The 16725-nt window shown below is 38.8% G+C and overlaps 2 protein-coding genes across 2 annotated transcripts; one reads left to right on the top strand and one right to left on the bottom strand.

Annotated features, from left to right (window-relative positions):
- Window positions 1-696: 696 nt before the first annotated feature.
- Window positions 697-3865, bottom strand: LOC144628636 (N-acetylaspartate synthetase-like). The gene is made up of 2 exons (XM_078486778.1): window positions 3389-3865; window positions 697-1295 (listed from the first exon to the last, which is right to left on the bottom strand). Exons 1-2 carry the CDS (start codon window positions 3755-3757, stop codon window positions 981-983), a joined length of 684 nt encoding a protein of 227 aa, XP_078342904.1. The 5' UTR covers window positions 3758-3865; the 3' UTR covers window positions 697-980.
- A 4107-nt stretch (window positions 3866-7972) lies between these two features.
- LOC144628198 (synaptophysin-like protein 1) lies at window positions 7973-15271 on the top strand. Its single transcript, XM_078486262.1, has 4 exons — window positions 7973-8121; window positions 10114-10488; window positions 14310-14507; window positions 15082-15271. The coding sequence occupies exons 1-4, from the start codon at window positions 8056-8058 to the stop codon at window positions 15241-15243; spliced, it is 801 nt and encodes a 266-aa protein (XP_078342388.1). The 5' UTR covers window positions 7973-8055; the 3' UTR covers window positions 15244-15271.
- Window positions 15272-16725: the final 1454 nt, after the last annotated feature.

Consider the following 16725-nt stretch of genomic DNA (forward strand, 5'->3'; position numbering starts at 1 on the left):
GATTTTTTCAAATAAAAGCTAGAATAGATTCTGGTTTGGAGTTTCAGCTTTATACTTTTCCTTCCCCTTTTAAGTCAGGGATGAGGAAGATTAAAGGTAGGTATGGTCTTGGAGAATTCGGAGCGAATATAAGACTAAAGAGAAAACTCAAAACTCAGATACCTGTTTTAATTTGTTGTTTTTTTTTCCATTTCTTGACTGCGAATTTGTTTTAACCAACAGCACTAGTCGGAATGACCAAATTTCCTTCTCCCTTTCATTGTTCAGTTCATATCTATACGCTATGGTATTTAAAACGAAATCTCTTCCCTGAAACTTAACTTAACTCGTGCATAATTAGAAAGCGATTGTATTACTGCAATATTGGGCGCAATGCTGTGCGTAACATTTTTAAAGGTAGGCGCCTCTCCTCATTTAATACAACTTATATACAGTTTGTCGTATTTAAAACAAGCTTACTTTGTGACCTTAGCTTAACAGAATTAATAACATGGCGGGAGCATTAGTTTGGTTGTACGTTTGAGTTATGTGATTGGCTTACAAAAATTTCGTGCAAAAGTTGTCAACCAATCAGACAGAGCGAAGGTATTGTCTTCTCGGGCCAATCAGACGCACGACCAAATCCAGACGTGATTTGGATTACCTGAATTTTCCCGCGCTTGCAACCTGTGCGTCTCTGCTCCCTGACTACTTGTTTGTCTTTTGCAGGTAAGAGTAATCTACATTACATTATGGATGGATATAAATATGACCTCGTGGTATAAGACACACACGACTGTCTTTATAGTTCTGCTTAGATGTACTCCGAACAGAATCCTCCAAGCGCTAAGCAAGCCACTTGACTGTAACGAGATGACGTCGCGATACTTAAGAGGCAGGGTCACGCATCTCTCTTATGACGTCAAAAGATCACGCCGCACGTAAGTGCGTGATGTCCCTGTCTTTTGCTTTCGTGATGTTTTTCAAGTTTATGATGATTCTTAAGCTTGTCGCGCAACAACGAATTCTTGTCTTGTCGGCTTCACGTCACATCGACGTAATCTGTGGGTTTTTGTCTTGCTTGTTCCAGGGAATTCCACGACTAAATCTTCGTAGCCGCATTCTTGGCAAAACCTAAATGCCTCTTGCAAAAGTCTGGTAGCAATGTGTTTTCTTTTTCCTCTGAAGCATGTGTCCACAGACATTCTTGTCACGGCTGCCACTGTTTCAGATTTTTGATCAACAGCGATGAATCCGACAATTGAGCTGTCGAATTCCGCCACAAGGAAATTGCACTTTGCCTTGGAAAGGTAATACTGCAATTAAACAAATAAACAAAAAACATGTTGATAAACGATTCAATAGATTTAAAACCGCAATACATTCTTTAAAAGCCAGAACTAATCTTTTAATTGTATGTACTTCAGTCTTTTTGAGATCCGACAGATAACATTCACGTCCAGCTGAAGTCAAGATTTTGACTCTTTAGCTAAACAGTACTTTTACTTTTCGTTTTGGACTTGTTCCCAAGCGCAAATTAAAGAAAATATGTCAGATTTGTACTTTGGTCACCCTTATAAAGGTTAAGGGTAAAGGGTTATAATAAAAGTGAATTTATAAGGTGCACCATATTCAGAGAGAAAAAAATCTATCGTCTTTTTTTTGGAAAAAGAGAAAACAAATCTGCCTTTTTCTTTGTAACTGCAAAACGAGAAATTACAGTGGGGGGTTCTTGTGCTTTGAAACAAAAACCGTGCTGGCATGTCAATTACACACCTATGCTTAACGAAAACTCGCGTTTTCTTTCACGCGCAGAACATCTATTTTTAGTTTGACACACGTTTCTTTCCCTTAGTGTGCGTTTTTCGACGCGTGACACGTTTTCACGTGAATTTAAAAGTGACGCGTGCCAGTTAATAAATGTCCTTTGTAAAACAATTGCAATGTGAGGAATTTTTATTACCGAATGTTCTCGATCTGAGCAGGATAAGCGTGCAAAGGAAGCGGAAATTATACCACTTTAGAGCGGCGATTGTACACGAAAACACGCGAATATGGGAACTAACTTCCCGCTTTTGTTTCTAGAAATCTCTAAACCACAGCGTTTTGGTTGCTCTCCAATTGTTTGAGGGCTGAAGAATGAACATTGAAATACTCTTGAAACAGTTCGACATTTCAAATAATCTCACGCAAGGCAAACATTTTAGGAATGCTAGGTCTAGACAGAATTGAAAGAAACGATGTTTAGTAGATTTTTTGGCAAAAAGACAGTTTTCATTAAGGCAAATCGTCTTATATAACCCTTTTAATCTCGGCTACAAAAAAACGTGAATCTTTCATCAAAGTAGCGGTTACAGTTGCGTTCGTTTCGAATTAGCGATAATCACGCTGACATTACATAACATTTTTTAAAGATTATAATCACATGTCATATAATCACATTATTTGGATCACAATAAACGCACAATAGGACAGACAGCGTAGGTGGGGACCAAGGGAAAGAGAGGAGGAATCCCTTAATTATATTGCGGGAAGAATGAATTGAAGAATTTGATGTCGCTCCTGCAAGACGTTTTACACTCGACCGTAAGATAAATCACGAAAAAAAAGAACTAAACCGCTAAATAAGTATAGAGCGTGAATATGAATAAACGGGCAACCCTGTTATCACAACTTGTTGAAGTGTTGTCGTTCTATGCACAGTTTGATATAGTATGTCACTGCTCGAAAATTTAAGTTATGAAACAAAATGTTTTTACTGCGAGAAACTTTATACTTCAAATGGATTCTCCAAAGTTTCAAAGGTTTGTTTTCCGGTTTGAGTGTTTTTTGAACAAACAAAAATGGAAAATCTCGTATTTTGCAGCTTCCCTTCTTTTCCTGAACGAAAGAATAGACCTAAAATCAAGTTCTCGGAACTGTATCGATTATTTTGTGCTACTAATTTCACTAACACTTCTCCTTACTTAAGTTTTGTCATGTTCTGCAGAAGAACAGCGATTCTAGTTTTTGAGGTGATGGGCAAAAAAAAAAAAAAACGAGAAAACAATAAACGCTCGAGGAAATTGTAATGATTGTGTCCTAGACAACTAAATGGTTTTCAGTGCATTGTAATGATTCAGTGATTGATTTACTAAAGGCGCGGCCGGCTTTCAGTATTTTGGAAAGCCTCTGTGTAGCTTTGAAACCGTGGCTTCCAATTGCATTTTGTTGGCTTCCAGCTGCATTATATGTTTGCTTTCAGTCGCATTATGTTGGCTTTCAGTTACATTATGTTGGCTTCCAATAGCAGTTCTAATAGCAATGTGTTGGTTCACTTTAGGCGCGGCAGGTTTACAGTAGCCTATGTGTGGATTTGAAAAGATGGCACTAACCAAAACTGTAATTTATTAGATTGAAAAACACTTACTTGTGAAATGTTGGCCAAGTCGCCTTTCAATGAACTGGTCAAGTATTGATAAAACCATCGGTAAATGTAAACGAAAATGGCACAGGCGACCAAGATCACACCAAAGAGGGCAAAAACACAGGACCTTGTGAGCGTCACCCCAACCACCATAAAAAATAAATGGAAAAAAATCGCTGGTGGGCTTCGGATGGTCTGCGCGAACATAGGCCAGACTAAGCACCTTGTCTCCTCTAAGAATAAGTTGTGGATTCGCCGCGTATCGCCGCGTTGAAATCGACGGACGCGTAAGTCGTTATCCAAGGTCGGGATTCGGCGATGCGGCGCGGATTGCTTGGCAGTGCTCTGACATTCATATTCGGAGTCCGCCATCGTGTGTTTAGTCCAGTCAACTATTTCAAGCAATTGTTGAAATCTAACTGATCTTAGCGTAGATCGAACGTTGTTTGCGTGTTATTCTGTGTGTAATTATTGGCAGGCGAGACTGATCGACTTTGCGCGCTCTCTATCACTGTTATACCCGATCATCACGTACTTGGTGATTGACAAACGAGACATACGTGCTAAATTTAGCCCAGCCCAGCTCAAATAAGGAATCGCAGGTCACAGTGTCATACCCTACATCAATCCGCGTATGGAGAGCTCTGTCGAAACGTGAAACAAAAAACTAAGTCTATCATTTGTGGAAGAAAAGCCCGTAAACTAAACTTAAACCTGGAGAGATTTCAAACTGAAAGAGGTCGACAGTCAAAAGCTATTACTACATTCTTTGTCCCAGCGGCGGTGCAGTGAGGCCAGAGGGAGGGGGAGAGGGTGGATAGTTATACTGTGGCACTAACTAGGGTGGGGTAGTTTTATTTTTCGGGGGTAGTTTTAGTTTTAGCACCAAACTAGGACATCATCTGTTTTTTTAAATCACGCGTATTGCTTTTGTCTGTCAATCAGATCAGTCGAATTAGTTACTCGGATCGTACCAACGGTTCCTTATTTGGTGTAATGCCCTAAGGGCCCAAGTGCAACATGTCCGCTGTTTTGGCGACGAGGCTAACGACGAACCCCCAGAAAAGAGTCAGAAAAGATGGGTTTTTGCGGTTTCAGTTCTCAGAAATTTGGGAACGAACCCTGACCAGAATTTTTTACGCTCAAAACTTTGAATATCAGAGCTGGCTAAACAGCGCACGTATCCAGCCAAACATAATGCGAAAATCTTGCGACATATCATGCCCAGCTCGGAGTTCTGATCACGTAGCATATAAAAGTATAAAGGCTTCGTAAACACTCGAAAGTGACCTCTTTTGTCGTCTGTCTGGAACAGAAACCTCTACGGGGCAGGGGGGCGGGGCTGGGTACTCACTTACATTAACATTATGGGTAGGTGTGTGCGGTCCAAAAGTGTATGGGTTTTGATTCATTCTCTTGCCTGAAATTGGTTATAAATTTTGCCTTTTGTTATGTATAATATCAAAAGGTGTGTCTTTCAATAAGATCGTAGAAAAATATTATTTCTCTTGATAATATGGAAGCTTATTCTTCACTAGAAAATATGAGACACAAATAATTCTTGGCCAAAACTTAGATCTGCAACGGAGTATGAATACTATGGTTTAGAGATCATGTTAGTGTTATTTTTTTTTAAAATTAAAAGACCAATCCCTTCCCCCCTCACACACTGCTCAGGTACAGACACAAACGGTTTGCGCAGGGGGGGTGGATGTTTGTTTTCGCCTCGGGGCGTTCGACGAGCATATAGTGGCCATATATCCAGAGGCTGCTGTAAGCTCCGACCTTTGCCTTAGGATCATAAATGCGTCGCACATATGTTATGTTTTCGCTTCAAGTTCTGGTCGTTTTATGGTGGGCGCAATTAAATTGGATGGGGGGAACTACTTTTCAGACAAGATATTCTACGTAATCTTCATTATCGCTGCTAAAAAACTGTGAAAATAACAGTCAATGTTCAGAGAGTTAGAACTGCCCTTATAGGCGGTGAAAACTCGAGTTTTCTTCAAAACGGGAGTTCGTCCCCGAGTTTATCCCGTCACCTTCAGTTTGGGAGTCCCCCCACCCTACCCCTTTCCCCACCCCCCGGTTAAGGATTTCGTGAGATTAATTACTTGGCTTTACTTTCTATGGGGATAATAATTGCAAATCCGCTTTCTACATTAATACACGGCAACAAATAACACGCATGATACCATTCTCAAAAACGCAAGCACGTTCAGCGCATTTTACGTGACAAAATAGAAAAATATTGCCCGATTTTCCTTCAACACGCTCACAAAACCACACTTACGCAATCCGTAAGCAACGCAGCGGGACCTGTCTGGGTTCGGCAAAAAATGACGCACCACGTACGCGAAAACCTCTATTTTTTTTTCGTTGGTAATCCGTCTTAATCCCCCTCTTTGTTCCTTTGCGGTTTAATGTTGCGTCTTTGGTGTTCTCCCACCAACGCGGAATGGAATACCATTATTTTGAGGTGTTCTTCAATTTGTAACGTTCCAAAACCGATAATAGCGACCTTCAGATTTAACTCACGAGTACGAGATCGAGTGCGAGTACGACTTTGGAATTTCGACACAATTATATCCCCCAAACTATAACTCTTCCCTGTTGCTGACTAACACATAAATAAACGTTAGGGATAAGATTGGTGTGATAAGTGATTGTAGGAGACACACGAATTTGGTTTGAAAACTCGTACTCGTACTCGATCGTCCCGTCAGTACTCGTAGTCCAACTGAAGGTCGCATATATATTAGGGCACCAGGACAAAAACTTCTAGGGCCATCCCCTCTTTGCAGCCTTGAATTTGAATGTAGTTGAGCAGAAAAAAATGACTTAAAATATTGTGATAGCTGTTAAAGTCATCTTTCTGATTAATTCTAAATCGAAGGATAACTCAAAATAATAGTTTTCTAACGTAGAAAAACACCATAAGTAATAAAAACTCGAAAATAAACAAGGATGGTTTCCCGACGGATGAGATTATGAACGGCAAACTTGAAAACACTTTCCAATTTATTCAAGATGCGTTGTCCGGGACGTAGCTCCTTTAAACTCAAAGGAAAGTCAAAAAGAGGATGTTTACTTAAAAATATTTCTAACTGAGAGGCTCCGCCTCGAGTCCCAAACCCTAACCCTTTTATCTATCTTTATACACCGTTTAAAAAAAAACAGTAACCAACTTTCATACCGTCGATAGAAAATGGTAACACTAAATTCACATTCCTATCGTAGGGGTACTGCAACTCTTTTCTAAACTTTTTACTTGAATAACAACTTAAAATATTAAGATGAATCGACTGCTCAGACTGTTCAGTGAGTCTCTGCGAGATATTCTGGAAGCTCCTTTTAAATACAGAAAAGACAGTTTTTCCCCTTTTCTAGCCTTCCTGTGTTGTCCGCTGCAGGGAGTACCCCCTCCCTCTAAGATGGTACCCTTTCTGTCCACTACTTAAGCATAAAACAGTCAAAACAGTTTAAGTAAATAAAGTCTCTTTCAAAGAATGATCGACATGCTATATGCCGTATAATTTCTACCTACCGTATGAGTACATTGTGGAAGAAGGGAGAATAGAGGATAATCATAATGTCGTGATGAGTCACCTTAAATGTTCGAAACCCTTTCCCGTTTCCCGAAGACTTTAAAGGAAGTTTTGAAGATGTTTGAACTCCTCATGAGACGGGATATCTTGACAAACCAACTTTACGCCGCGCTCGCGCGATATTTTCGACACCAAAACGTGGGGGGCTACAGCCCCCCTGCCCTCCCCCCCCCTGCTCCGCCGCCTATGAAGACGATAACCCTAGCACTAGGATCATTCTATCTGAGATGAGGGATGATCCGCTAGCGCTAGGATGATCCTAGCGTTAGGGCCAAATACAAGGTTGAAAACATATGGTGCTCGGATGATCCTAGCACTAGGGTCCATTCTATTTTCATGTAAAGAGAATCATGATCCTAGTGCTAGGATCATCCCCTTTTCAGTAGCGGCGTGATAGGCCGCACAATCTCTACCGGTGTGAAACATTTGAGAACTTTTTATATTTTTGCTCTAACGAGCATATCTTTAAAAGGACTTTCCTTTCTTGAAAGATATGATAGGTGGATCTTTGAAGATTTGTTTGAGTAGTGGTTGTTCCTCTACGATGTGCCATTTTTTCATTAAAACTTGTTTGATGTTTGGAACTTAAGCCTTTTCAGCTCTAACGAGGCCCTGTCTCCCGTCTTAAAAAAAATGGTTTTTTAGATAAATTCAGTGGTTAAAGGGTTAAACAGTTATTTGAAGAATGAAAAAGTTATTTGAAGAATGAAAGAAATTTTGGCAGATTTCCTTTATCGTAGTCTGTTTGATCAGCCATGCAATTTCTTTTTTTAAAAAAAAGGTTTATTCCACTTCTGATCCAGTTCTGCACGAAGTCCCAGCTCCTGCTTCTGTTTCAACCTTATTTTAATAGCTAAATCTTGCTATCCCGCGGGAACCCACGAATATTCTCATTCCGGACCCGCGTGACCCGACTTCCAGAAATAACTAATGAGGTCATTGCGGCCGGGCTGCTAAGCTTGCAAGGCGCGCGGGAAGGAGCGGTGCAGAAGGCAGGTGTGTGTCGTGCAGTGTGTCCGTTCGCTTGTACATATTTGATAATTGTTTCTTCTTCCGTTCAAAATGAACAAAAAACCGAACATCGAGATACTAAAGGAACCTAAAGGATTCATCAAAGGCATCGAACTGGTAAGTTCACTGTACAATTGTGTTGTTAAAGCGTGATATTTGATCATTGATTCGCCCCGGTTAGAGCTGCCCACTGCTTTCCAATGTTTCATATTTGCAAGTTGCTACTATAAAATCTGGGGCCTAATTAGACTCTGTTTAAAATCGCTTTTGTCTCCTTGACGGCAAACATACAGCGTTTATTCCTCTTCAGCCTAAAGGCTCTTGTAGTGCAACTTTTCAAGTTTCCAATCGATAATGATTGCATGCCGAAAATACATGCAAAAATTTCAACTATAATCTTTATGCAGGCCAAATTTTTTACAATATTTGACTGTTTTAGTCCGGAATATCGTTTTATTTTGATGATCAAGAACAGGTTTCAGTGTAAAACTGAATGGTCGAATGATTTCGCTATTTATAAGTTACCTCTGCATTATGTAAAAGCTAAATTAGTACATGAAAACATGTTTTAGAAAAAGATTAACATATTGAGGTTATTAAGTGATCAAACATCGTTTTTGCACAACCAGTATCACAATTGAATTAGCACATGGATACTGTAAGATTAACTGATATTTAGTCAATAAAGGTTTCATAAAGCAAGTGTAAATACAAAGATCAATACTGAACTATCTATTTAAAACCTTCAGTGACATGAAAATATTTTAAATTCTCCCAACAAAAAATATAGACTGAAATGACTAAAATTTGTAACAAGAATTTGGATGTGAAGGGATAGAATGTGAATGGAAGACAGTGTGAATGGAAGACTGCATTTTGGTGTTTCTTGGCATTTTGGTGTTAGTAGTTACACTGTACATGTATAGGGTACCCCTTTATCCATAAAACCTCACTCCCCATGTATGTGTACACTTGACCTGCGATCAGGTTTCTCTTAAATAACTCCTGCGGTATAAATAAGAATGCCTGATCGCAGGTTAGCATACACTAAAAAAGATCACAGAATGTCGTTTCTCTCCCAAGATTGTGATCTTTATCAGAGTATAGAGCCAAAAACTGTTTTGTTCTACAAAAATATAACAAGATACTTACATGAAAGGTGAGGTGAGAACAAGTTTTTATCAGATTTTTTACACTATCAGGGATGTAGCTAAATTCAGGTACTGATAAAGTTCACCAGCTAAAAGACAGCTTAACAAAATGTCACCATAAAGCAACGACGTGGGAGAATTTTGAAGGTTCACAGACCAGAAAAACCATCTGAGCTTGTTAATAAGCCTGTTTAGTTTTTTTTTTCTTAGGTACAATATATGTACATATCTGATTCTTAGCTGCTTATTTGATGAGCTTATAGGCAAGAGACTCAATTCTCACACTGCTCTCTGCCCAGGGCAATAAATAGGTACCGGTGAATAAATATTAGGACAAGTAAAGAGGGGGGTGAATAGGGGTACACAAATTCACCGATCCGTGTTATTTTTTTTAACCAAATGCGTCAATCTGACACTATAGTAAGTAAGCCTTTATTTCAACAGGGTAACTATCAGCTTTACAATTAAAACTGTTATCAATAGAGGCCCTAGTAAAAAATTAAAAAGTCGCAAAAAGCCTTACAGTATACCATCTACTCTCCGTTGCAGTGAAACTATACCACACAAAGTTTTCAAGCAATGCGGTAGATGCTGTTTTTTATACCAATTTTATAAGAAGTTTCGTTTATTGCTTGTTTTTGAGACAATTTCGCGAACATACCGACAAAGATCGACCAAGGTGATCTGAACTCTGTTTACTATCCACTATCAGAACTTCTCGACATGAAGAGTCCAGAATCCGCACTAAAATTCTTAGTAAACAAACTGATGGGGGTTGCCTGTAGCTACAATGAGTGGACTAGCATCCCAACTATAAACTGTAGCATGACTCTAAACACTTCATTCTGTTGAAGCAGGAGGGAAACCTCAGCACCAGTAAGCCATCTACCCTCTCTGTTCTGTAAGATTCTAACAAACTTAAACTGATTAACTCCTGTATTTTTTCTTTTTGATTCAGTTCATCACCATCTTTGCATTTGCAACAGTGGCAGGCTTTGTGGGGCACTTTGAATTTACCGTCAACTGCCAAGTCATACTATCAAAGTCGTCAGTAACATCACGTGTAGTCAAAGGTGATTTCTTCTACCCATTCAATGACATAAAGTCGTATCCATTTGCTTCAAAAGACAACCTTTGCGATAATGAGACGGAGGACATTGCTTCAAAAGTGAACCTAGACATCAACTACAAGTCTGAGGCAGAATACTTTGTCTTCACGGGTGTGGTCTCTATGCTGTTTGTCATAGTTGCTCTTGTTTATTACGTCCTCTTTGAGGATCGTGCAAAAGAGGCAACTTCAACTGATGTTGGTCTGTTTTCTTTCCCAGTTGTGGTAAGTTTGTTGTTTATTTTTGTCACCCAATCAATAAACAACAATTACGTGATACAATGTCAGTAGTTTTGTAAGTCAAGTTTTACACTCTAGCTACTGATCAATTAACAACAGATTTTTGAATTTTTTGTGCTTCCAAGGATAAGAAAATAAAATAAAAGAACTTCCACACAATAATATAAAGGTAGCCTCAGAAAATGGCTATTCTTCAGTTCCATCCCCATGAAATTGATGTCAGTTATTTAAGGGGACTCCCTATAATGAGGCCTTTCAAGAGGATTAGCCGTGTCACAATGCCGCATGTTTCTGAGAGCTGATGTCGCCTAGCCAACAGCTATAAATGTCGCTGTCGTTTTTCTCCCTATTGTTTTGCTGTCGCACTGTGTTGCTGTCGCATTCAAGTGCAGTAATGATGTCACTTGTTGCTGTTAAAATGTTCCTGTGTCGCCAGTATTCAGGGTCATGTCGCTTGTCGCTTTTACCCCTTGGAAGGCCTCTATAATGGACTATATGGGGAGGCACATGGGAAAAGGGTGCTTGTTTTCAGGCTGGGGCTATGTAAAAGGGTAGGGATTTCATGAGTTGGAGTTTAAAAAAAAAGGTAGGGAAACTGCCATTTAGGTATTTACAAGGGACTTTCAAAATATCTCGAACAGGCCAACCAAATGGTTGATTCATCTTGTATTTAAGGTCGCGCAGGACCCTTGCAATCATTATGTATGTATTTATTTAAAGAGTATGCACGAACTGCGACGACTGAAGCCGACAACAAACGAAATATTCATGAGAATTTTTTTCTTAAAGTTCTTTGTACAAGTAATTACTAGTTATTGTTCTCAGCTTTGTGCCCCGTGCACTGGAACAAAGCGAATTATCATAATAAGATCAAGGCTGCTGCCTAAGGAAATTTTTAAGGAGCCCTTTGGGCTCCTAACATCAAAATTTAGGAGCCCGAGCCATTATGTTAGGAGCCCAGCTTAAAAGTTGCTGAAGACAAATCTGGGGTGGGGGTGGGGGGGGGGGGGGGGTTACTCAGGCAAATATCCCCTAACATTATTGCTATAATATACATGTACCCGAATGTCCCCTAGGGGGTACTCCCTATAGTGGACTATACGGGGAGGCTTTGCCCAACAGGGATACCTTTTTCAAGCTGTAGGTATATAAAAGCTAGGGATTTTACGAGTTGGAGTATACAAAACGGGTGGGGGGGGACTGGTTTTTAATTAAGTGAAAAATAAGAAAAAAGATGTAGTATTCCTTCTGTTGGTATGTGAAAGGGGTGCCATCTTCATTAGGGGGTATATGGTTTCTAAAAGGTTAAGGGTCACTTTCACATACCCCAAAAATGGCAACCTCGTTCATGAGATCCTGGGAAAGAAGTTACAGAAATGGTTCATGAAAGGGTAAGGGTACCCTCCCCATAAAACTGTTTTTTACTCTGCAGCAACCTCAGAGACCCAGAGGTAAGAAGTTGGACAAGTCATCAATATCAGCAATATCTTTCCCCCCCCGTGTGGGTTAAATCACTAGCTGGGCTCCCGGCTGGGAGAAATAAACCAACAATGAAAACTAACATGCATTTAGTTGAGAGCGTGAAGGGTTAATTCATTTGTTAAACCAGTGCCAGAATGAATGCATTTCATGTACTTTCATATGTTTTTCACTTAGAAAACCAATGTACATGAAGCAGGAAAATCCAGTTCAATTAATATTTTAGTAATCAAGGTTAAAAAAGAAGCAATAATTAAGCAGGTCTATTTTTCCTAGGTTTAGAAAAAGGTAATAAGAAGTCAAAAACACCTGTGTAAACACTTTAATTAAGTTATGATCTTATCTTTGTTACATGATAACCAGTTGACAAAAATAGAACAGAAAAATTAAGTTGTGAAAACACTTCAAATTACTAATCTTATCAAATAAGTTGTTTATAAAATAAATGTAGTAACAAAAGCAATATATTTTAATCAAACTGAATATCTGAGCAGGCAAAAGGACTGAGGTTTCTAGCACAAAAATTTGCTAGTCACGGATCAATGCCCGAGAATGCTCAGGACTGCTTAAACGTGAAAACATGAAACAGTTCGTTGAAAATAACAACCTAAGTCCACAAAAAATCGGCAGCAGATATGAAATGTCACATGAAAAGAAAGAGGCATACATTTTATGTTCCTACTAAAGATAAGCGTTCAATGCTTTATAGATTAAGCTGAATTACATGTTAAACGCGCCACGTAAGTTTGTGTACACTTCACGATATTTGGCACGTTGTTTTACGTAAGTTTAAGCCTGTCGGAAAGGTTTTTGTATCAAGCTTTTGCAGATTAAAATTATTTCAGACCTGATTCATGACTGTAGTAGCAAACAGATTGATTTCACTTTTGTATCCGTAAATATTTCTTCAGATTCACTTCGAAAATTCTCCGAAACGTCAACGAAGCAAATGAAACGTAAACCAGAACATAAAACATTATTCCATTATTTGGAAGTTAGGCCCAGTCCTAAACACTTGAAAACGAATGGTTTTCGAAGTTGCTGAATTTTGCGAAGACACGTTACGTTATACTTAATACGCCAAATGCAAACAATTTCAGCGTTTCCGTTTGAAAATGAAGCAGTTGTTGTTTTTAATGGGATTTTTTATGCCAATGAAACAAGGTTACAAGGAAATTGAAGTCAAAAGATGGGAGTGGAAGATCAATGTTTAGGTGCCCATGCGGGCTCCTTAAACAAAAATTTAGTCGCCCACGCTCGTAACTTAGACGCCTCTGGCGACCGGGCGCCCGTTAGGCAGCAGCCTTGAAGATTCACAGCTTTAAATTTAGCACACGTTATTGTAAACATTGACTCGGAACTTCTTCGGAAGCGTAAAAACCTGCAATTTTGTGTCCAAGTTTTCTCCGCCAATATAGAATTTCAGGAGTTGATTCTTGAGGAACATAAACTTGGTGTACTCTATTGTGTTCTGACAAGAGCGAATTTTGAAACGTCCTTCTCAAAATGAAGACAGAACGCTTCAAAGTTAAGATTTAACATTTTTACTATCTTAGGAGCCATTATCTTCTAGTAGTTTTTGAAATCGAAAATTTCGTTCTTGTCAGAACACAAAAGAGGTTATGATTTATCTCTAGGTTATAAAATCATTTAGTTCGGTGCGCTGTTCTTGCTGAAAACTTGGACACAAAGTCGCATTATCTGCAGTTAAACTTTTAAGAGCTTGTAACATCACAGTAAACGGTCATCTCTCAGTAAAAGGACAATCATGATGTAATTCTATCATCCCCTAATATCCTTGATTATTTTTAGAGGAATCGATGTTCAAAATGCAGCGAATTAAAGCATTACAAGATAGCACATCGGCAAGAAATTTGGCTAATGAATTTATTAATGAGCAAGGGTTGTGCGCGACCTTAAAAGAGTTGTTCAAGTGAAAAGTTTAGAAAATAGATGCAGTATCCCTTCTGTTGGTTCAGGTATACGAAAAGGTTTTCATTTACTATTGGTGATATGGAGCCTCCCCATATTAAGGTGGCTGAATACAGTTTCTCACACTCTTTAGATTCAGTGCTTACGCGAGTCCCAGCGCACACGTTCAAGGCTTTGTGAATAGCAAAATTTAAATGCTGCGTGTGCACAGTTGATCAAAAAGTTGCATTCGGGTGTTTTTTTGTCCTAGCAAAAAGACACAATTTCTAGCAAACCAGTCATTAGATTTTTATGAAATTTTGCAATGTTGTATTTTAGAAAGCAAGAAAACTGCCCCTTCCCTCTGCACGCTGATTTATACTAATCTGACTTCTTGTCTGCCTTTACCATGATAGGATTTTGTTGTTACCATCGTCCTGGTCATTTTTTGGTTTACAAGTGCCATAGCATGGGCTTCTGGTTTGTCTGGTCTGAAAGATGCTACTAATAAAGATAGCATACTTAAGGGCTACCTGGCAACCTGTCAAAATACAAAGATCACTACATGTGGATCATTTGACGGTGCTAAATATGGTGCTGCGACTGTTTCTGTGGTAGGTCATTAGTTTCAAGTTTATCTTTTTACTCTCCAAGTTAAAATTTTTTATTTTCTTTGACAGTCAAAATGATGCAAACATTCCTCGGAAGGGTGTATTGATGGATTTGTTAATGGGAATTTGGTTTTTTCCTTTCACTTCAATTTTCCATTCTTAAGATGAATATTTCAATGTTCAAACAACGAGTTGATTCAAAACTCAAATGTTGATTTCGTAATGCCTGAAAAATATCCCTGATTTGTATAAAAATGAAAAACATGTTTTCCCATTTTCTTTTTCAGTAGTTGTAGTTTTTAGCACACCAAAAAATTTACCCTCAGCTCTCTTTTGGTATTCTGGACAAACTCTTACATGCCTGTTGAGTAAAAATTAATCCAATCACATTGGAGATTTGAAACAAGTCACCATTTAAAAACATTGAATTACTGGTACTCATTTGAAGAATGGAATATTGAAGCAAAGAATGAAATCAAAATTCCATTAATGATTTCAATAGTTCCCCCTTGTGAGGAAATGGTTATAAATGGTTTTCAGTGTTAGTTCTGAGTCTAATTCATTCTTTGTTTTTCAGGTCTTTGGATTCCTTAACTTTTTTGTTTGGGGTGGAAACTTATGGTTCTTGTTCAAAGAAACACCATGGCACAGTCCCAAAAATGGTGGAGCCAGAGGAGGACAAGAAAGTGTGCCTCAGGAGCCCCCACGACAAGATACTCCCCCTGCGTCGGCAATTTGAGCTCTTTTTATTGGCTTGGAAGGTATACTGACTTGCTGATTTTGTACTTTATTGCACTTTGTCAGGGATGTAGCTTAAAGAGCCAGCTGCTGGCTAATTTCACTAACTGAAAGAGAGCTTATCATTGGCAATTTTTTTTCTCACAGAAGACTTGGTATAATTTTGAAGGAATAAAGCCCGGGCCAAACGGGTATGAGAGTTGATGAGAGTTCAAACTCTTGAACTCGTTTGGCATGGAACTCTCATGCACTCTTATCGACTCTCGTGCGCTCTTGTCAATTTTTCACAAGAGTCAATGGGAGTTTGATGGACTCTCGTTCTCGTTTGGCCCGAGTTGATGATAGTCAATGAGAGTTGACGCAAACTCTCATGAGAGTCAACTCTCATCGACTCTCATCCTTGTTTGGCCCGGGCTTAAAGACCAGAAAAGCCAGCTGAACTTGTTAATGAGCCAGCTTACTTTTTTCTTAGCTACATCCCTGATTTGTTGTTTAAATGGGTTCATTGCATTGTTGGGCAAGACACTACTCTTACAAATGCTTCTTTCCGTCCAGGTGTACAAACAGTTGAGTGCCCTGACAAAAATTTGAAGATGTTGCAATAATAAATAAAATCATAATGATACAAAACACAAGATTCAAAAAACGTGTTGTCCGATTGAATTTAGGCATTCCTCATATTTTTTCTTTTCGTTTTTGTTGCAGGTAAACTGTCTCCATGGATCATTGTTGTCAATCAGTATTTAGTATTATTTGTTAAAAAAGTACTTATAAAATTTATATGTTTTTTTTTGGTAAGGGGTTAATATTGATTTTACATGACTGTTTGGTTTAATTCACTTCAGCCCTTGAAGCCCTAAGATTGGAGTGAATTCTTATCAGGACGTCAATACATAGTTAGGAGATGCATACATTAGGAGATGCATAATACATTAGGAGAATAAGAGAATGATCACCAACTGAGGACAAATTCTCCCAACACTGGAGCACAGTATTCCAGTTGGTGTAACAATGAATTGAGAGCCAGTGACCAGTAATCAGGATACATGTGTGTAAGTTGACATAAGGGCTTCAAGGGCTTATCAACAGATTCTCCGAGCTAGTATGATAAGAAATGTATGTTGACCAAAGAGGAGAATTTATATATTGGAAATAAGAAAACCTGAGTAAAAAAATAAATTCTTGGATTAGTGGATCTTCTTGAAGTTAGCAATCTACTGATCTTCATATGAGCCAAATGCAGTACCTCACAAGACTAAGAAGCAAAGAAAAGCAAAAGTTTTCTCTTTGGGCTCAACAAACTTGCATGTCCTTGTTGACCTTGGTTTACTGAAACCAAAGAAAAAAAGATTGCCTTCAATTGGCAAGTAGAGAAAACCTGTTTTACATGCATCCAACACCTCAGTAACATGGAGTGTGAAGAGTTTTTTAATTCCTGTGGTGCTTGTAAAAAGTGTTAACATCCATTCTTGTGTCAGTCTAG

Source organism: Oculina patagonica, chromosome 10 (genome assembly GCF_052425735.1).
Source record: "Oculina patagonica isolate OP01 chromosome 10, crgOcupat, whole genome shotgun sequence".
Taxonomy (NCBI): Eukaryota; Metazoa; Cnidaria; class Anthozoa; order Scleractinia; family Oculinidae; genus Oculina; species Oculina patagonica.